Genomic DNA, 21635 nt, shown 5'->3' with positions numbered 1-21635 from the left:
GAATCCTAAAAATAAAAAAGACTGAAATTAGGAAACCATGGAAGCCAAACCTCTAAACGGAATCTTCTGGAATTGTAGTATGCCCTGCATCAGGATGTCATGGATGGATAGTATTATCAATTGTGGTCCTGAATCCTCATCAATCAATCTTCTAGTATTCCCTTCCTTCTCATCTTCTTTTGGGAGTTTGGAGTTTGTATGAAGGAGGGAGGAGGAGAAGTGATGGTTCACGTGACATGAACAGAAAGGCTAGCTATATAGCTAGCTAAGACATAGTAGTAGTAGGGGTACATCAAAGACAAATAATAAGGTTAGTTTCTTGTCAACTATCAATCTCTTTTGCGGTTAAGAGTTGAGCTACCTATTTAATTTCCCTAAATTACACACCACAAAATCGCCATTTCTTTCTGTAATTCTTTACATATTTCCATCTAAGAGGGAATGGTAATCAAAACAGTTATGCGTTACTGTCTATCTGCTTTAGACGGAGGGAGTGGGGGGACCTTAATTTCTTTTGCCCAAAAGGAGTGCCTTGTGAAACCACCTTTAAAACTGTATAATTAGTGTGTTCTATGCAGTACGTATGCTGTTCCAAAATATCTACTGCTATGTGTAGTGACAAAATGTGAGATGTTTGCTTCAGTTTTATGATTGAAAAACAGAACAATTATCAACTAAGTTTTGGAAGGACCGTATCGTTCCATTAAAGATATCAATTACATCAAGAACAGAAGATGTGTAAAAATATCTAAATTTCCTATCGCCAAAGACAAATAACCTCACTCACATGTCATAAACAAAACGCATGCAAGTGCGTTTAACGTCCCCGAAATATTTAAGACCTAATGAATCTTTAATCCATTAATTAATTAATCATATGATTAGTCTTCAGATATGGCTTAGTTTATTATCAGGTCAACAAAAGTCTTTTATTTTAATACTTAAGAATCCACCTATGACCTCATAATTATTTCGAACAAGGGCAAGGGGGTAGTGTATAAACTGAAAAAGATTAGGTAACAGTGGAGCTGCAGCAATAGAAGAAAAAAGGGCTTTCTTTGTGGGGATGGAAATGAAATGACATTTTGTTTTGTTTTGTTTTTCCCTCCATCGTAATTTCATTTCTTTCCCTTCTCTTCTCTCTCTTGTTATCGTTTTCTCAGACTCAGAGAAAGAGATAGAGAGAAAGAAGAACAATCAGTCGCCGAATTCTCCATTTTCTTATTTTTATTTCTTTTCTTTTCTCTCCCTTTCAAAGAAAGACAGGCTATATCGTAGAGAAAAGGAAGAAGTGCAAGACAGAAACAAGTTATTAGAGAGAAAGAAAGAGAAGAAGTAATAAAAGAACCTTTTGAATCCCTCTCTCTCTCCTGATTGCAGATGGAAAACGATGGATGATCAGTAAGAGTTTTCGCTTACTACTCTTTCAAACTCTTCTGTTGCGCTACTTGTAGCTATAGGTGAGGTTAACATGAACAAAACACCACGCTTTCTTTGCTATATATTATATTTCCTCTCGCTTTCTCTCTAGAAATTTATTCCTTTGTTATTTAGTAGTAATATCAATTGTTTTTTCAAATGAAATTTTTTGTTATCTTAATTAATTCTGCAAATTTGGTGATGGGTTTTCTCCTAACTAGGTTAGACTGGCTGGTTCATGATCTACAACTGATGTTCGCAGATGAACAACATACAGCGAGAGTGGAGATGATGAGGAAAAAGTGACACGAGAGTTACATAAGATAGCAAGCGTATCATCAAAACAAGATATATAGCTAAGAGTATTACAGCCAGAATATAATTAATCTATGTCCCAAGGCTTTCATCAAGCTGGGATTCTCAATACTTCACCTTCGTCATCATCCTCATCGAATAATAATGGGTTTCTGACATCATCGACATCTGCCTTATTACAAGAAGATAGGATCAATAATCATGGTGGTCATCATCAGCAACATATAGCTCAGCAGAACCGAAGGGATAAACTTAGGGGACAAGGTTTTGAACCACCAGCAGTACCATTAGTTTCCATAGAAGAAGAGCCGGGCGGCTTGTCATCCGTGTTCGAGACAGGTACCGGTATGTGGTCAGAGTTATACAATTTCCCACCAGGAGGTGGTAGTAGTGGTGGAGGTGAAGTTACAACGTCTCAGATTCCTCCGGAATATCATCATCGTTTAGTATTGCAACCGACACCACCACAACCACCGTCGGAAGGGACCACTACAACCATAACCAATGAGTGGTATAGAAACATAAATGGATTAATGGTTGGTGGGTCGGGTCATCATCAATTAGAAGATCCAATTCTGAAGCACAACCATGGTGTTGATGAGGGTGCTGCTGGTCAGATATCTGATCAACAGTCTCATCATCATCAGATATCAAGTATAAATGCGGAGTCTGCAGCAGCCATGCAGCTTTTCCTTATGAAACCACAACAACCAAGATCACCTTCTTCTCCTCCATCTTCATCCCATACTCAGCATCAAACTCTTAATCTTCAAGGGTTTCATTCATCATCATCTGGTGGTTCAGGATATGGTATTGCAAACAATAATCCCACAATTGCGACACCGTCTCAGTACATGACATGGGTTTCGGCCACGGGTAATGTGGAAGATAACACCGGTGTAACTCTATTCAACGGCAGTGGTCCTAAAATCGGAATGGGTTCTAATAATATGGAAACCAACCAAGCTCTTTCTTTGTCACTATCCTCTTCACTAAGACAATTTGAAGTGGCCGCGAAAGCCGAAGAATTACGGATGATGGGAGACGATGGGGTTCTCTATTTTGATCAAGGTATTGGTGTCGGTGGGGGAATTGGTTCTTCTTCTAATTCAAAAGCAGCTTCATATCATCATCAACAACAACAAGTGAAGAATTTTGGGAGTCAAACACAACAGTTGCATTTGCAAGGAACTGTAGTGAGTCAAAACCAGCAGCAACAATATCATGATCATGTTGGTAACATGAGGTCATCATCAAGTTTGGGTGTAGTGAGTCTTTTGAGGAGTTCAAAATATGTCAAGGCAACGCAAGAGTTGCTCGAAGAATTTTGTAGTGTTGGGAGAGTAGGACAGTCTTTCAAGAGTAGTAAAAGGTCTGGAAATCATAAGAGTGTCGCAAACCCTACTACTACTGATCCTAATCAACAAGGTAGTAGTGGTGCTATTGGAACTGACCATGGTGGGTCTTCATCTTCTTCAAAAGATATTCTTCCTCCATTATCTGCTACAGATAGGATTGAACATCAGAGAAGAAAGTCTAAGCTAATATCTATGCTTGATGAGGTATGTACTCTTTAATTTTCTCCCTCTCTAGATACATATATAGATAGACATTGGGCATAGTACATGAACATCAAATCCAAATTTTATATATTTATTTATACAAATATGTTTCCATTTTGCAAGCATGATTATTTAAACTAGCTCATAATCTACATATATTTTAGTGCTGAAGTATTTAGCATTGTGAACAGAACTTTTCTACTAACCAACATTCCTGAATATGAAACTCATTGATAATTTAGCTAGTTATTATCAATGTCTCTCCTAATTGATGATAATATTTCATTTATAATTTAGCTAGTTATTAAAGTATCAGATATTAAAACGGTTGGCAGTTAGGAAAGGAAATTCAACCCTAGCAGTTAACAGTAATCACTAGTGTTTCTTAGTTGATTAGGCTGGAAAAAAATATATATATATATATATGAATGCTAAATATCCGATTAATGTTAAAACTACAGGTGGAACGAAGATATAGTCATTACTGTGAGCAAATGCGAACAATAGTGCATTCATTCGATTCAGTAATGGGTTTCGGAGCGGCAAATCCATATACAACTTTAGCTCAAAAGGCAATGTCGCGACATTTTCGTTGTTTGAAAGATGCAATAACATCAGAATTGAAACAAAGTTGTGAACTTCTTGGTGAGAAAGAAAGCGGTGCTGGAGCTAATACCACTTCATCAGGAGTCACAAAAGGTGAAACCCCAAGATTAAAATTACTAGAACAGAGTTTGAGGCAACAAAGGGCCTTTAATCAAATGGCTGGAATGTTAGACCAAGAAGCATGGAGACCTCAAAGAGGTTTACCCGAACGTTCTGTCAACATTTTAAGAGCTTGGCTTTTCGAGCATTTTCTTCATCCGTAAGTGGTTTCCCTTCATACCAAATATTTTCTTCTCTGTTGTCATTGTTATCTTATGTTTTACCTCCCATAGGGCTGCTTAGTACTCATATCAAAGAAAAATGTTATGCTGATGCGTGTCTAACAGGAAAATCAAATGAGAAGTAGCTTGAATGGCCTAGAGTTGCTATATATTGGGTTAGCCAAGCGGTCTCCCATGTAGAACGTGGCTAGTTTGACCAGAGATGATTAGTTAGTTTTTTCATTAATTTCGTCAAAGTGATTGATTGATTCTTAATCTGGCACATCATCATGATTCAGTTCATCTTTTTCTGATGTCTGTCTGAGTCATTATAATATATAGAGATAATGATCAGTGGGTGCAGTTGTCTTTCTTTGCTGCCGCTACTGTATAGCTGCTGTTTACTGCCATTGCTGCTATTTTTTTCTATTTCTGTTGCTTTGATTTTCACGCCGTTCAATCCCATCCATCGTACATGCATAAAGCTCTTGGGTTTTCTCTTTTCTCAGTTTTATTTTATGATCTTTGTTTTCTTTTTCTCAGGTACCCTAGTGATGCAGATAAACATTTGTTGTCTAGACAGACTGGTTTATCAAGAAATCAGGTATTACCTCTTTTTATCTTTACATGAAAATAAATAGTGAAAGAAAGAATATTTCTTTGAGAGGATAAAAGGAAAAAAGAGAAGACCCCTGAGACTCTTTGAGAGCATGCACATTGTTTGTATATTTCATAAGGTGGTGCATGTTTAGGTCATTGTAGTCGTGTAGATCAGTGCAGTGAATTGGACTTACATGAGCTTAGGTTTTAGTGGTTACTGCTTTTTTGCTTTGTTAGAGAAAGTGTACATTTTTGGTTTCTCCATCATTCATTGATTCATTGATGATAGAAAAAAGAAAAAATGTGCAGAGATTAAAACTCAAGTGGTACTCATACTTTTTTTTGAAAGGTATAATACTAATATATTTACGAAAAGCTGAATATATCATGAAAAAGTGGTTAACCCCATTAAAATCTGATTTATCAAAATGGAGTTTTATTTTTCTTTAATTGTATTAGATAGATAGAATAGATAGATAAGACAAGGAAAAATGAACCTTGATGCATCTCCTTTGTACATGCAAATGCAATAAATAGGTGGCATAATACTGGGGTATGTTTTGTAGGTATCGAACTGGTTTATTAATGCCAGGGTTAGATTGTGGAAACCAATGGTGGAAGAGATGTACCAACAAGAAGCCAGAGAAGAAGAAGAAGATGCAGCAACAACAGAAGAGAGAGACAACAACTGCTCTGCTGCACAAACACCAATGCCTTCATCCACAGCATCTCCAACAACTCCAACAACAACAGCAGCAGGGAAAAGATCTGAAATTTATACAACCGAAAAAGACCCATCATTCCATAGAACAGCAACAGCATCAATAATCAATAGGCAAAGTTATTCAGAAAACCAAGCACAAAATTTAGCTGCACCCATACCAATCTCTTCTTCTTCTGTAATGCCCACCACAGCCATTGCCACGCCACTTGATGATGTGTCGCCACAGCCTCCTCCGTTAACGTACTATTCGGCAACCCATGGTTCCGACATAAATCCGTCGGATATTGACATGGATGATATGTGTCATCGTGGTGGCATTGCCGCTGTCAATTATGGGACCACTGATAATATTAGGTCCTCATCAATGGTTAGGTTTGGGACCACAATGGGCGGCGATGTGTCGCTAACTCTAGGTTTACGGCATGCAGGGAATAGCTTACCGGAGAAGAGTCGGTTTTCAGTGAGGGATTTTGGCGGTTGTTGAGTTACTCTATAATAATGTTTTGGTTACTAGGTACGTTCTTAAAAAGTGTATAGAATTCATATATTGTTTCTTTTCATCTGTTCATAGTATAAACTACGTGTTTTGTTTGTTTGTTTGATCAAACAAAGGTAAAACTACGTTAAATATGCCAATTTTTGTTATTGAGATTGGAAACTTTAAGCAGGTTTAGTATGAGCTGAGCTAACCAGTGTGCCAGTGTCTCATTTGTAATGTATGTTGAAAAGACATGCTCACGTACTAAGACTCGACTAGAAGTGGCAAAGTTGGCCTTGGAAGCAAATATTAGGATGAGCAATGAAGTCACATGGAAAACACAATAAACCCCTAATTAAGCCTAAAAATATCGCAAAACCAGATCTGTTGATACTCCATATAAAACTTCCCTCCGTTCTTCTCTAGACTCCATGATTAACATCTGATTGTTGGTGACAAAAGATGATTTTCATTAAATATGCAATTTACCTTTACAAAAACTCAACAACAACCCATCAAAGCTGATTAAGGAGGTGCATGATGAACATACAAATAGTAACCTTCTTAGGAAGTGGCATATCCAAATATTTCTTCTTCAAATGGTTTCTTTGTCTCACTCTATACTGATAACAACCGGGCAAGAACTCATACCGTACCATTAACAACGGGATTAAATATGGATCGTCGTAAATGCTGGACCCACTAATTTGCCCATGAAATTATTGTCAGAGTAAAGTAAAGATTGGACGTATCGATATGTAGGGTTCCACTTGCGTTGCGACAAGATCTTCTACCGTAAGGTCCGTAACCTGTTTTTCTGTGCCAAATAAATATGGCCACACTATTAATTCAGTGGAACCGCATTCAAAATGGACCGATTTTCGGGTACGCTTATACTGTTTGATTTTTGTTGGGTCTATTTTGCATAGAGATTCAGAAAAGATTAAGATGTTTTTATCTCGTTGTTAGATTCCTTTAAGCACAAATGAGCTCTCACGGGCTTATGGTCAGAACTGTGTATACTATCTATCGACTCGTAAGCATGTAATGTTGCTTCGATGTTGCCGTACTTCTCGATCTTGAATAAAATCCTATCGGTCCAGGACGGTGTTCTTTCCTGACCAAATAGGTAGAAACAAAAATTAGGAGAAGTAATTCATATATATGGAATATGGTTCGTATGGATTTCACGAGAAGTATAATGATCACATGGCAAAATGTACCTTGTGGCTTGTATCATAATTATTAGTTCCTACATTGTATTTGTATGTAGGCTTGAAAGCCAGAGTTCCTTCACTGTATCCATTAAATATGTTTCCTCTTTCAGCTTCTCGTAATAGCTGATCTTTGCTTGTGAGTAGCTACATGATGTCAAAAAGAAAAAAAGAAAAAAAGTGTTAGTAGTATAAATTAGTAAGCATAGACAATCGATCGAAATAAAACAAAATCAAATCAATATTGGAAAATATAAAATATTCGTACTGCATGAAGGTTTCTCTGGATGATGTTTCGGACGGGGAAAGTATCGAGACCTTGAATTCTATAGTTGAGATCCCCCAGCCATACTGTAATTTGCATAGGTCTAGCATACAGATTTTTGTTCTTGGAGAAGAGAGATTTTGAAATTCGTTGTAGTTCTGAATTTCTTTCCTCCACATTTCCTTCATGAGCTGCACATACAATTTTCATTAACCATATAGAAACGAGTCATATCACCTTATTTGAATCCGGTTTTGAGGCATATTGATATTTTTTTTTTTTGAGGCATACCAAATGGTGACAAAATAGAGTCACTAGATGAAAAGTATCATCACCCCATTTTTAATAATGACAAGTATATCCTTATTTAATTATTATTAATGATAATGATTAGATGTTAATGATTACGATTAATTAGTATTGTTAAGGATTGATTAAAGTTAAGTAATTACTAATTAGTAGAAAAAAAATTACAAAATTGGTTAAAAAGAACAAAATCAACAATTCATGGGTGAAAAAGACATGTAAAATTTGATACTGTTAAAATGGACGAGAATGTAAAAATAGCCAGGATGTAAATAGTTTCATCTTACCCATTTTCAAATACTTTTTCTTATTTTTAATTTACATCAGGATGCATCCAATTTCATCCTCGCTCTTTTTTAAGTTTAAGCCATGATGAATCCAGTTTCATTCTTGTTATTTTTTGGTGTCCATTTCACCCATACTAAATCTTACTCGTCCATTAGAACCATGTTTTAAAAATATTTGGACAAATGATCCATTTTCCGAAAAAAATCTGTTTTTTGTGAGAGAGTTTGGGGCTTTAAGAGGAAGTGAAGAAAAAAAACCTAGGTTTTAAGGTTTATGAAAAATATAAGAATTTTGTGCTTCAAAATGGGTGACGAGGAACTTTATGCTAATAACACACAGGTATAGTTGCATAAGATGTTCAATATCCTTTCTTTAGGTTGAATTCATCAAAAATTTTGTTTTTCTTGGAGATCTATCGTGGGTTCGGCTGAAAACTAAAGGCCGAACTTTACGCGCGAAGAACCATTCGGCTTTTAAAATTTAAAGCCGAACCCAAGTATTTGAAATTTTGTTTATGGTTCGGCTCATTCGTACTTGTCTTGTAGTTAGCCGAACCTTAAGTAATTAGTTTTGATCTAAGTTTTTTTATTTAGTTAAAAATATTTAAATAATTTAATTAGTTTTAGACTAATTTCTTAATAAAATTAAGGGTGTTCAAGTAATTTAATCTAATTAAAGCGTAACCTAGTAATATCATCATGACCAGGACATCCTTATAAACATATCCTAGATGGTATCATCGTGCAGTATCCCTTGAAACATTTCAGTACGCTTCAAAATAGGATTCTCTTGTTTCCACGACTTGGTCTTGGCAACGGCAAGCAGCCAAGCATAACAATTTACACCCAAAAATGATCACTTATTAAAGTGTGCTTCAGCCACATGGGCTTCTGTTTTACATTTGGGCCTTCATTTGTGCTGAAAGACCCAGAAAGTGTGAACATATGGAGTTTTGGTCAACAACTCATGTATGTCAACGCTGTTGTAGATATTAGATGGTTAAGATCATTAATGAGAAACTTTAGAAAGTCAGCTCAGCAATAATCTACGATGGGACGCATTTAGCACCCGATCCGGTCCATTTCAGCAATTAAATTAGCTGACTAATTAGTTAAGCAATAAATAACCAGATTAAATTAGGAGTAATATACTACTAGTAATACGGATTGCTAATGAATTGTACCTGAGAGATGGCAGGAAATGAAAAGCAAGTGGATTCCTTTGAATTTTAAACTGATGGCAACAGCTCCTTTTTTTGTTCTCACTAATGTCCCTCCGAATCCTCCAACACTAAGCTTATCCACTTTTACTTCTAAACCAAGGAAAGGCCGAAAGGGCACATATTAGCAACTTACAAAATTAAGCAAGAACGCATACGAACATAACAAATGAAATAAGCCATGAAACTCTGTAATGTGTCGGCTCTCCCCGCGAAACCAACGTGTTCAGGATGGTTCCCCACCATTAGCTTGTTCAAAAGAGCGGTTGGTAACTGAGAGCAATGTTTCACCAAACAAAAAAAAGTAAAGAAAAAAGAAAATGAGATCACCTGTAATGAAGAGCATATAATCTTTTGGGACAAAGACAAATAGCTGTAGAGATTGCATGATGGATTTCTCTACAAGGATGTGGGTTTCAGCAAGAGCTTCCTTCAAAGTTCGAGTAATGTTGCATCTTGGTACTTCTTGCAAACCAAGTACAAGTAAATCCAATTTCCTATCTCCATCACTCCCCGTTAATAGTTTCGTTAAATCTTGTAGAGAAGAGGCCTAGCTAATACATAAATTCAAAAAGAAGAAAAACTGTTTAGAAGACCAGTTATTTTAAAGATGGCAAGAGTAGCAAGAGTACCAAGTCTGGCAGTGACAGACTCATATATATACCTTGCCGTTCATATTCCAAGTAAAAATGGACATGCAGAGAACGGATGAACCAGCAGTCGTTGTACTGGATAAGTTGCAATACTCCTCCATATCAACTGTTGTTATACCTTCATGACTACGAACATGGTCAATATTGGTTACAAGATTATCGACAGTATCCATGACTTCGTTGCTGCTATTGTGTAACCCCTGCTGCTGCTTCTGTTTGGATTTTCTTCTGCCAAAAGCAAAAAACCAAATGATTCCATAAAATGAAAGCATATAATGACAAGACGGATATTAAGATATTTAAGCATACCTTATACTTGTACAGAAAGAATGAAGAATTCTGATGAGCTTTCTCATTTTCATGCGCGTACGTAACTGTACAGCTCTTAATTCCTTAAGTTGGAGATAAAATATCGATGTCTGGCCAAGCAAAACTACGAGTCTTTTGAATAAGAAGATAAGATATATAGAGAGGAAAACTCAAGCTTGAGATAATGAAACTGGTAGCAATTAATGGATGAAAAGTCAAATACTCTTACTTTCTTTCTCATTATTACACACTCATTCCAAATTACACACACATGAACACATGTATGTTTGATTTAATTTTCAGGATATTAATATTTCGTTTCCTTGTTAGGTGAATCTATTGACATTTCCTACAAAGAAATATTGCTTGAAAATGACCAATCCCATAAGTTTTAGTTTAGTTTGGTTATAGATGGCTTTATAAGTGCTCATAATTCTGTTCAATAAACGAATTATTCAAAATAGATCGGCTTCAGCTAGATCATTCACAAAGTCACCGTGGATAGGTACAGAGTTAGCTAGTCGTATGGGAAGCGTGGTCCCTGACCCTATCGACTAGTCATTCGAAATCTAGCTTATTTAGCATTCTAGCTTAAATTTTTTTGATTAAAGACGCTTGATTAAAAGAAGAACAACGTGTTGTGCGCCTGGAACAGACGCTAAATGAAGAGCAGGTGACGTACTTGGAACAGGAAACCGGAAAATTCAACCTTTGAAGCTGGAGATCCCTACTATGTTCCAGTTGACGTGATATGTTTCGTAAAAAGTTAGAACTGATGGTTGGCATTTTGTGTTTGAATATCTGAATTGGAAAGATCTAGCTAGTTGATAATTTCACGTATTTTAGACAAGGAAAATTAAAGGCAAGTGTTGGAGGTTTCTGGATTGGGACTATACCTTCATTATCTTGTCCAATAGATCTCGAACACGTAGCATATTATTCGTCTTCTACTTGTGAATAATACATTTTCGTCTGCTACCTGTATATACATTGCTGCTATGACTGCGTTTAATTTTCTTGTTCATGGTCAAGGTTCAAACACCGACTCCAAATCAATAAGGATGTCGATGTAAACATGCTAATATGCTATCATCAGCTAGTCACGAGATATAATCAGCTGGTGACGGTTTCTATGATGTAATTGTACAAGGCATCATAGATTCATGAATCCGTACATAATATAGGTAATTAGTCCTTTTCTCGTTCCTTGTCTAGCTGAGATAGTAAATTCACCCAGAGACTAGCACGTGATTTCGGTTCTTCTACTGTAGCTCGACATTTCAGCGGAAAGGCAAGCAAGCGGCAGAGGAGTTTGCATTGGTGAAGGTGTAGGCTACTCAACTAGAGTTGGCAGCCTTCCACTTCAATCTGGCAGATTATCTCCAAACAGTCTCAAAACTCAAGCTTGTCTATATTTCCCTAGCTTAAATTGGACTGCAGCTTTTCTTAGAACATTTAAGACACCTGGGGATGCAACAAAGGACTTGATGGCGGAAAAAAAAAAAAAAAAAAAAAAAAAAAAGAAGACTTGGTGGCGAAAAGGTCAAGTTAATTACATCTCATTTTCAGTAGGATGACAGACTTGCTAATTTAGACAGGAAACCATTCAATCCAACTCTGGGAGCAGGAGGGTTTCTTGTCCACGTGGTTTTACAGTTCAATATAGTGTGTACTGCGTAGTACGTCCGGTTGGTACTTGGTACATGGATATCTGAATTAGAAAGATCTTGCAAGCATCATTCAGTATTTATGAAGGAAAAAAGGCAACTGTTGGAGGGTTGTGTTGAGATTACCTTCATTATCCTCTCCACCAGATCTTGAACACATGGTTTGTTGTATGCCTTCTACTTGTACACTGATTTCTACTTCCAGCTGTATACAGATTGCTACTGGGACTGCAAACATTTTCTTCTTCATGGTCAAGGTTCAGACTTCAAACACCGACCCCAATCTAATGAAACACATTGATCTAGCTTTGTAACCAGCCTGCAATATGAGCTATCATGACAGTAATGACAGACGATGCAACGAAATCCCACACCATCAGTCCACACAATTACACAATACATATATATCCAAGCAGTTCTGTTGTTTTACATTCAAAGAAACTACTTGGAAAAACTGTTACAAACTCACTCTCTCTTTGTTTTTCACAAATTTGGATCTCCCAAGCAAACTCTTAATCACTGATATAAGAATGAACTTTTACAACATTATCAATGGCTACCGTCGCTACTGTCAGTAGACTCGTTACTGATGTGTAATGAGTTCATGTCCTACAAGTTTGCTAAGTTGATGGCGTAGTCGACGAAGCCTCACCTACCTGCAGTAGATCTTCTTCATGCTGTTCCACATAAGACCTTAGGAAAGTTCTTCTCCACCAGACTTCAAAGGCTTTTTGAAGATTCGGACAGTTATCACCGGCCTTCAAGAAACATCCTAACCATGCCATCAAAATACTTTGTTGATCTTCTAGCGGAAGTGTTAGTATTGTCCTCCCAATACCTTCTTCCACCACTTTTCGGTCAAATGATCTACAGCTATATTGTAACCAAAAGTAGTCATCGATCAATGGCTGAAACCATGTCTGTAACAATAGCTGCCGTGTGTCCTTTGATGGAAGCAGTTCCCCTTTTCCTATACCAACAAACAGTCGCGCTGTTATGCAACTAATGAGATGGCGAGATACTGTTGGTAACTTTGAATGAAGGGTTGCCAGTTCTACTTGGGTAGCCCACATCAGTGCAAACTCTTCTGCCGCTTGCCTATCAGCCAAAATGTCAAGCAACCATAGAAGGTTATCAGCTTCTAGAGATATTTGCTTCGCCACTGGACCTTTGCTTTCCATGGATGTATCAACAAATCCTGGTTCTGCAGCTTGCTTAAATAGATTCAACAGTGAATTTAAGCAGCTTTGACATGAGTTGTATATATTTTTACTGCATATTTCTGCGGAATTCACATCACTAAGAAGATTGTTGTTTTCTCTTAGAAGTCTCAACACTAAGGTTTTCATCTCACGTCGACCTTTCTCTTCATTGCTCTTAAGAACCAGCTCCATTATGTGGGTAAGTGTGTCGTTAGGGGGACGTGATGCATCCGAGGCTACTCGCTTTAACACTGGATTCACTCTCAAATTATCACTTTTGAGATGTCTGACTGAAGAAACCACTTTTTCTTCTTCCTCTTCTCCAACCCAGGGGACAGCCTCCAAATACTCTAAACATGAATGTATGCATGTCTGGAAACCAAGCAATTCAGCAACCTGCAAGTCATTGCAACTAATGTAAGGGGAAGTCGAGGAATTCACTTGGCGTTGAAAAGAAACACTACGCTCTCAAAAAAATCCCGATAATCATCTGAGAAAATAGATTTGCAGCAAATAAGTGATCAGTGAACATGTCTTAGCAAGAGGGTGATACTGTTAAGAGTCTTAAAACTTGTTTCCACATGCTTTAGAAGTAAATGTACAGATTACATGAAATGGTGGTTAATACTAACACATTGGCCAGAGATCCATCTACTAATACAAAACTTGGTCTGGTAGAGCACCTAGTTTTATAGTTAATCAATTACTAGACAAAATAAAGGCAGCAGTTGCCTTTTAACTAAAATTACTCTGTATCCGAAAAACCAAAGGCCAGAGACGCCATCTACTAATAAGAAACTTACATAACGCAGCAAATAAAGCAAAATAGAACAGTGTTTGAATGAAGATAGCTATTAACTGGCTTTAAAAGGAGACTCTGCTAAAGGTTGGAAAAGAAACGGTTTGTCCTTTGTTGTAGAAGTACATTTCAGATCTATAGATATCATAATGCATTGTCCTAATACCATTCTAAACCAGCACATAGCAATTACAGATTTACGGTAACAATCCTAACTTGTATAAACTACCAGAATCAAATTTGGCATAAAAAGGAAAGATAAATAGAATTGTCAGGCTCATGACTTGATAAGACTCGCCAGTTAACCTTTGAGCTCAGTACAGAAAAATAACTGAAGGAAAACAATGATGGTCCTAAAAATACCTTGAGGAGGCGTAATACTCGCGCAACATTTTGCTTGATCAGGCGCTGCTTCATTTCTTTGCAATACATCAATCCAACAGTCTCTACATAAATCTCAACATCATCACAATCACCAATTTCAAGACAAGATAAAGGAGACTGGTTCTGCGAGAGTTGTTCTGCAAAGAAACTGCTATTTTCCACTAGCACACTCCTATGTACACTCATCTTTACAGAAAATCCCTGCTTCCCAAACAAAACAACCTTCAAATCACTTGTTCCAGGATCACCAAACTCAATAGCAACTTTTCGCCGTGAATTATCATTGTTGGGTTTCGCAGGTCTCTCAACTACCATAGTTGTTGTATTCAGACTGACAGCATCAGAGCTTAAAGCTTTTTGATCGTCGGAAAGAACCCTTGCTCTAGACGGCGTTGGAGCTGTTCTCTTATCGTTTTGTGGGCTTTGCTTCTTCTGAGTAGAAGTATTCTGTGGTGATGCTGGAGGTTTGGGTTTGTTTTGAAGATTATGAGATTTGAGGGTCTTTTGAAATATAACAGGAGATGGACAACACCAAAACCCTTCTGGGGTTACAGCAATAGGAACACTTCTGATCTTAGTGTGTCCTTGCTCCACCTTTGGAACTCTAAATTCAGCCATTATCTAATTTGATGAAGTATCAAACCAAATTTCAAAGCAATCAAGAAGAAAAATCTTACTTCAATCTATAAAATGACTTCAAAAATTCTTAACACCTGGGAAATAGATCTATAACTGAACTAGAAACCAAATACTCAAACAGTGAAACCAAAAGGGTGATTCATTTTAGTGTTTCTTGATCAAACTAATGTATAGTAACACCATCAAACACATGATTATCTCTAATTTTCCTTCAGTCTTCACTTAAAAATTGGGTTTTACAGAAGAAAATCCCCAAATGAATCAGAAACTCTAACAAACCCAGACTTTGAAACACTACACAACAGTGCAAATGGATCTTTTAAATACCACTCAGAAAAAAATTACTTACTTGCTTCAAAATGAAACTTCTGAATCATGATTGAAAACCCATTTCTTATTTTTTGCACATGAAGCTCCACTAATGATTTAATGAGCTAAGCTGATAAGTATCAAGGGAACCAAGAACGAAGATGAAATGATGAATGCCTCTCTCTCTCTCTCTCTATTTGAGTAGAAATTTCATCTGTAGAGAAAAAATGGTCCAAGGAAGATGGTTTATGTTTTCTTTTTTGCTTTAACTTTACCAGCTTGGAATGTTTGTGCTTTACGAGATTTCTCACAGAGGCATGTCTTAAGTTTCTCTTCTCACTCTCTTCAAAGATTCTCTCTGTACTCTCTGCTGCGCTTCTGCTTATTTATCATTTTTCTTTTTCTTTTCAAATGACCAAAATACCGTCAGCAGCATGCTAAATTAGGATAAGAAGCCTGCAAGTATATGGTTAGTTACTGGTGGGGGAATTTAGTAAGCGAAATAGTTATTTCAGCAGGTGTAACTATGAGTTGAGAATTGTCTTTTAATGTTGTATTTATGTCAACAGACTATCAGAATATAACCACTCAATAATAAATACGGATTTGCCGTGACGATCTATTCACGCATTCTTTTGCACATGGAGGGGCAAACCGAAACAATTCAACGCACTCTCGTTTACAGAATCCAAAGATTCAAATAAGTTCGAGCACATGATATTCGCACTCCGTGGCATTGACTTCCCACTAGGTGAAATACTTGAGATACAAAGTCTCGAGGCTTCTGAGCTATTTGGGCAGAAAAGTTGCGACTTGGCTCCAAATATATTTTATCCGAAAAACCAATACTTTTACTTTTTCATTTGCCCCAAATGAAGGTAGTATTGTAGATAAGCCGAGTACATTGAGAAGCGTCCGGCTTGCCATTTATGTATGTGTTAAAGTAGATTAAGTTGTGGGTCATGGCTGTAATCTCATCCAAACGTTAACTTTATCATCGTGATATTATTCCTTAGATTATGATTGACATTTCTCTAATTATAATTAACTTGTTGTTTCTTATATCGAATAAAGCTAATCAATGATGACAGTTCTAGTAAACTAACACCAAACAATTAAAAAATTGTAGTCCCACTTAATTGATTATTCTGTTCATTCATGATTTTAATTTTTTTTGCAACAGTACATGAGCTGTTTAGCGTTCCTTTCATCTTTAAAAGGATAATGGCATTGGAGAGCATTTGATGCTCTCCTGCTACTTTTATGGCATGGCTTTTAAAGTTTCAATGGACCATTTTTCTAGAATGGGGTCACAGAACTCAGGGAAAAGAATCAAAGGTAGTTGTATTTCGACAACCAAAAAGAAAAGAGAACAAGAAAAATATTAGAAGCATCGTCTATGGAGAATAGAGAATCAGTGCTCTTCCAATGTAGGGTTTCTCTATTCATAGGCCATATATGGCATGCCTTGTATTGCCTTCTCTTTTCTCTCTATGTGCAATAGTTATGATTTGTGGCTTTGAAATTGTTTTCTTGACTTCACTCTTCTTCTTTTTTGAACTTTAGTTCAACATGTCGATCAGAGATCTCAATAATAGAGCTTGGAAATGATACCTTGGTATGGAGAAAAAGATAAAAAGGATAGAACGGTTTCGTGAATAATTGTGTTGAAACAAGAAGTGCAGGTGACAAAGCAGGTAAACTGTCTCACAGTTTGTCTTCAAACTGTCCACTACTTGTGAGTACATGACAAATTTTAGCACGAACTTATTCACTCACCTTCCTGAAAAAAATGCCAAAAATTCAAATTTCAAATATTGGATCCTCCTATCAGCCGAACATAACTTTTACACGTCTCTTTTTTTTTCAATCCTGTTAAAGGGGCGGTGGTTTCATTGGAGGGGCGGCAAATCTAATAAAACAAAAAGGGTCATTAGATGTTAATTCAAGTGCCTCTTATAAAAAAAATATGGAAATGACCAATTAACCCTTATTATTAATAATCAAGATTAGTGATGATAATCAAGTTTAGTGTTGTTAATTAATTTTCACTTATAATAACTCTAAAATCAGATTTTTAGACTTATAAAAAAAATTAGAGGAGAAGAAAAAGAAAACTTATGTGATATTTGTGAAATCCTAGATTTTGATTCCCTCAACCAAAATGAGTGATTCTAGTGGCAAACTTGAGATGGGTGAATCTCTATACGATAGAGAAAACAAATACTACATACCCCTTGATGGAGATCCTGATATGGAGTATTTCTTAGATGGTAGAGATGTTTTAACCCATAGTGAAGGTCAATCTCAACCAATTGAAGAAATTAACCAACAAAGTGAAGAACCAGCAACTGAAAATGACCAGGTATACTTCTAAACTAGTTCTCATTAGCTTTTTGTTGCTTAAAATTCTCTAAAGTACGTAAAAAAATCAAATTTTAAAAACTTTCAGAAGAACTTACGGTTGGTAATTAGCTAGTTATCAACCGTAATTGCATGTTACGGTTCGTAAAGTTTCCAATACCAACCGTAACTGGTTCAATTTGGGGAAAAACTCAATCGTAATACCAGTTACGGTTAGTATAAAACTTTCGAGTCGAACCGTAATTTCAGTATGGTTGGTTATGTTCTTCAGTAGTGATAGACACATTTATGTGTCTAATATGTCTCAATTGTATGTATTGTTAGTGCTCGATTTTGTATTTATTGTGTTATTTTATGTCTTTGTAGGAAATTTTAGAGAAATAAGCCCTTGCAGCGAAATGGGCTTAAAAAGTGGTGTTTTACACCCCATGATAAAGTGTTAAAGGCACCCCAGAAATACGCTAAGTACCCGGAGGAGTTGTTAAAAACACCCAGAAAAATTACTATTTCCGCCCCAGTTGCTAAAGGGACCCCAGGAATGGATAAAGGGGAGGTCCCTTTCTTCCAAAATTTGAAATCAGAAAAAGGCGGGAAAAATGATGCATGCAACTGCAGAAGTTTGATCGGACATTTGGACGTGATTTTGTGCGATTCAATCGCTGAAACTTTGTGGAAAAATGTGATATATCATAATAAAGATGGTATGGGTGTTTGGTTCGACCATAATTGGTTTGAATTGGCTAGGAAATCCACGAGCTGGAAAAAGGGGAATACGTGCAGGGAAGAGTTGTTCACGGGATTCAGCGTGTTTGTACGTGTTTGGATGGAGTTGGGATGCTGTAGAAACTTGTTTGGAGTGTGTTCCACATCAACAGAAGCGCGGAAGAGGAATTAAAGGAAAGAAAATCACGTATTTCTTTGAAAAAGGAAAGAAAATATCCCGAGTAAAAGAAGATTATTTGGGATTAATGGAGGAGATTCAACTCGTGTTTTTGGTTTAAATAGGTTCCCTGGGAGTCCTAGAGGGGGTGTCGAGAGTTTGGGGTCGAGAGAAGGTCCAGAGAAGCAGAAATCAAGAGTTGATGAAACTCTGTTTCTGCTGCTGCTGATGATGAAGAACACCAAGAACACGAAGAACAACTCGCAAGGACAGTGGTTTATTAACAGTGTCTAAGACGCACAGCCGTGGGTCGCAGTGCAGTCTAAACATCAGCAGCACTTGTGTTTTATCGTTCATTCTGTGACGCTTTTTGTGCGTCGCAGATTACAGTTTTACACCATTTTCTACTTTTCTCTTCATTGTAAACACCATTTGAGCAATAAATAAATATTTTGAGCGTGTTTTTATCATGATGAGCTAAACCCAACACTGGAACGACGGAGGAGGGTGAATTTCATACACGGGTAAATTTATTTTATTCTTTTTTATGACTTTTGCATTAATTTAAAATTGAAATATGATTTGAATTAATTGGTTTTTATTTAATTTGATGATGTATGCTTAGCTTAGGTGTTTTGATACATCATGCTTAGGACTTAGAATCGATGTTTTGAGAATCTATCTTGGCAAAATCAGAGTCCATGTTAATTTTATTGAGTTTTAAATTGTCAAAGAATATATGAATGAACCCTGTGTAGTGAATTCGGCCAAATCCTTTGTCCCTGTACCTCTCTCCCATTGTTAATATTTTTGTATATATATTTTTATTAAATCTAAAAATTTCATTTCCTTCACAAGTCTGAAACGAATCCTATTTACTACAACCCCATCAAAAATCTTTAATCATTTTGGCGCCGCCGACGCGTATTTGTGCTTAGGTAGAATTTTTAGGTTTTTATTATTTTTTTTATTATTCCATTTGTTCTTTTTACGTCTCTTTGGTTGTGTCTTTGTATTACAGGTTTGAAGTTGGATACTAAAGTCCTTGGAATCAAAGCTTAAAGCTAAAAGAGAAGGAAAAAAAACAAAGCAAAAAAATAAAGAAAAAAAAGAGAGAAAAAAAAAAGAGAGAGAATTATTTATTTTTATTTTTTAAGAGACTTTCCATTTTTTATTTTATTTTTTTTTTGTAATTATTATTATTATTATTTGTATTTCTTTTCATTGGACTGGACTTTGGACAATTTATTTTAATTTTAAACCCTACGGAAGGATTATATAAAAAAAAATTAAATATAAATTGTTTGCAGGGAAGGACGACGATTACAATATCGTCTCGGACCCTCGGGTTCGTACATGACATAGGAGTCGTGGCCCGAGTCAACTTCAACGGTTCACCCCCCGTCTGGTACGGGAGGTAAGTCCATCGAAACACTCGCGAATCTCCTGTAAGCGAGTTACTGTATTCCTTAAGGTGATTCATTGTTTGGGGACGAATTTGGACTGTTTTTAAATTCCTAGTAAAGGGTAAGGCCTGGCCAATACAAGATAAGGGTTCGGATTTCATCACTGCTCACTTCTTTCCCACCTTAGGTAAACGAAACCTAACGCGAACCCAAGCTTAAAATTTGATTAGAACGAGACCGATAGGGTAACGAGCTTGGTAGGAAAATCTTTCGAAAAATATTGGTTACTCTTTTAAGCATACTTCAAAGTTCTTGATGGTTTCTGTAAGTTGAATGCGTGACTGCGCCGCCTTGTAATACCGGTGAGGCTTTGGGTATCAAAGCTCCACTGAGCTTCCCTCGCCTCGATTCAACTTACATTAGCTAGGATTGATTCCAGAAGGGTGTGCTCAAATTGTAACGAATTCCTTTTCGAAGGAATAGAAGCTGGTCTAGAAAACAATCTAAGTGGAGCCATCATGCTTTTTGTTTTCTAGATTCTATAGGTTTGATTTGGTCGAGTCAGCCTTGTTTGTGATTGTGTAGAATTCCCTTGCAATTAAGAATGTCGAATTGGTATGATAGAAGCCAATACAATGAGTATCGACCTGAATTTGAATATGGACATCATCCTTTTTATGACCATGGTGGGAATAGTAGTTGGGAACGCCAACCTTTTCAAGGTTATGGTTCATAACATGGTGAGCCCAATTACTATCCACACGCGAATTGGTCTTACGAGCAAGAAAATCAGGAACACTGTAGTACTGGTTACTCGTTTTTGGAAACTAGTCCTGATTATGATATTTCTGAACATGTTCCATCTCTAGAAGAGACCCAACGACGGATTGAAAGGACGTATAAACGTTTAGTTGCAATGAATAGTTCAAAAGAAGAGTGTACACGATATTCTGAGATGATAAACGAGAGTAGTGAATGTATAAGTGTTATGCTCAGTGAAATTCAGGCACGTCTAGAGGCAGAAAATGAACAGTTAGCTAATGCTGCTCGAAATGATCTAAATTTCCAAAATAGTGTTTCTAATTCTACCCTTGATATCAATAGTGAATATTTGCCTAATTTAGAGGACGAGGTTAGAATAAAATACACTACTTATTTAGATAAGGTTCAATCATCTTCGTACTATTATGATGAGGATAGTAGTAATGAAGAATCTGAAATGTGTAGGCATAGTGATCAGGAATCTATTAATCCAATTAAGCTTTATAATGATTCTAGTTCAAATCCAAATAATTTTTATGATTATTCACCTATTCAAAAGGACGAGGATTTGATTAGGGATACCACCGTTTTAGACGATGTAGTTTTTTCTTTTGATTGCGAAGCCGATAATGCTTTAGAGGAACGGGTTTATTCCGAAAATGTTGTTTTAGAGTCTAGCGACTTAGAAACAATAGTCTTAGACGAAGAAAATGAACTCGTAGAGATATTAAATATGAGTGAGGATGCGTCACTTGAGTATAACCTCGAAGAAGCAATTGACTATTTTCAGGATTCCAATGATCTAGAAATTAAGGAAATTGTAGCTAGTCTATCTAGAGATACCCAAAAATCTAAGTTTGGGGGTGATTATCATTCTCCTTGTGCCATACCTTTATCTCTTGCAGAGATCCCTCATTTTGGACTTGATATCTTTGCCTCGACCATTTTACAAGATTACCTTCATACTCTTTTTCCCGAACCTAATGATGTCCAGAAGAAATTCAG

At 36.6% G+C, this 21635-nt stretch overlaps 3 protein-coding genes across 7 annotated transcripts; 1 reads left to right on the top strand and 2 right to left on the bottom strand.

Moving 5' to 3' along the window:
• The first annotated feature begins 1128 nt into the window (after positions 1–1128).
• On the top strand, positions 1129–6144 carry LOC113296097 (BEL1-like homeodomain protein 4). 4 transcript variants are annotated; one of them, XM_026544450.1, is made up of 5 exons: positions 1129–1401; positions 1682–3296; positions 3758–4161; positions 4706–4766; positions 5329–6144. In XM_026544450.1, the coding sequence occupies exons 2-5, from the start codon at positions 1809–1811 to the stop codon at positions 5968–5970; spliced, it is 2595 nt and encodes an 864-aa protein (XP_026400235.1). In that variant the 5' UTR covers positions 1129–1401; positions 1682–1808; the 3' UTR covers positions 5971–6144. The 4 variants fall into 4 exon arrangements, with proteins under 4 accessions (XP_026400235.1, XP_026400224.1, XP_026400229.1 ...); XM_026544439.1 differs by having other exon boundaries at positions 1129–1460; XM_026544444.1 differs by having other exon boundaries at positions 1129–1460; positions 1646–3296.
• A 220-nt stretch (positions 6145–6364) lies between these two features.
• On the bottom strand, positions 6365–10452 carry LOC113331841 (type IV inositol polyphosphate 5-phosphatase 11). Of its 2 annotated transcripts, none has more exons than XM_026578494.1 (7): positions 10219–10452; positions 9921–10137; positions 9587–9806; positions 9221–9349; positions 7447–7634; positions 7188–7325; positions 6365–7081 (listed from the first exon to the last, which is right to left on the bottom strand). In XM_026578494.1, exons 1-7 carry the CDS (start codon positions 10269–10271, stop codon positions 6908–6910), a joined length of 1119 nt encoding a protein of 372 aa, XP_026434279.1. In that variant the 5' UTR covers positions 10272–10452; the 3' UTR covers positions 6365–6907. The 2 variants fall into 2 exon arrangements, with proteins under 2 accessions (XP_026434279.1, XP_026434281.1); XM_026578496.1 differs by having other exon boundaries at positions 6929–7076.
• Positions 10453–12188: 1736 nt separating this feature from the next.
• LOC113296091 (BTB/POZ domain-containing protein At3g50780-like) lies at positions 12189–15684 on the bottom strand. The gene is made up of 2 exons (XM_026544430.1): positions 14250–15684; positions 12189–13483 (listed from the first exon to the last, which is right to left on the bottom strand). Exons 1-2 carry the CDS (start codon positions 14886–14888, stop codon positions 12506–12508), a joined length of 1617 nt encoding a protein of 538 aa, XP_026400215.1. The 5' UTR covers positions 14889–15684; the 3' UTR covers positions 12189–12505.
• Positions 15685–21635: the final 5951 nt, after the last annotated feature.

Source organism: Papaver somniferum, chromosome 1, assembly GCF_003573695.1.
Source record: "Papaver somniferum cultivar HN1 chromosome 1, ASM357369v1, whole genome shotgun sequence".
NCBI classification, from domain to species: Eukaryota; Viridiplantae; Streptophyta; class Magnoliopsida; order Ranunculales; family Papaveraceae; genus Papaver; species Papaver somniferum.
The sequence above is the reverse complement of the archived record's forward strand: the minus strand, read 5'-3'. Positions and strand labels throughout refer to the sequence as shown.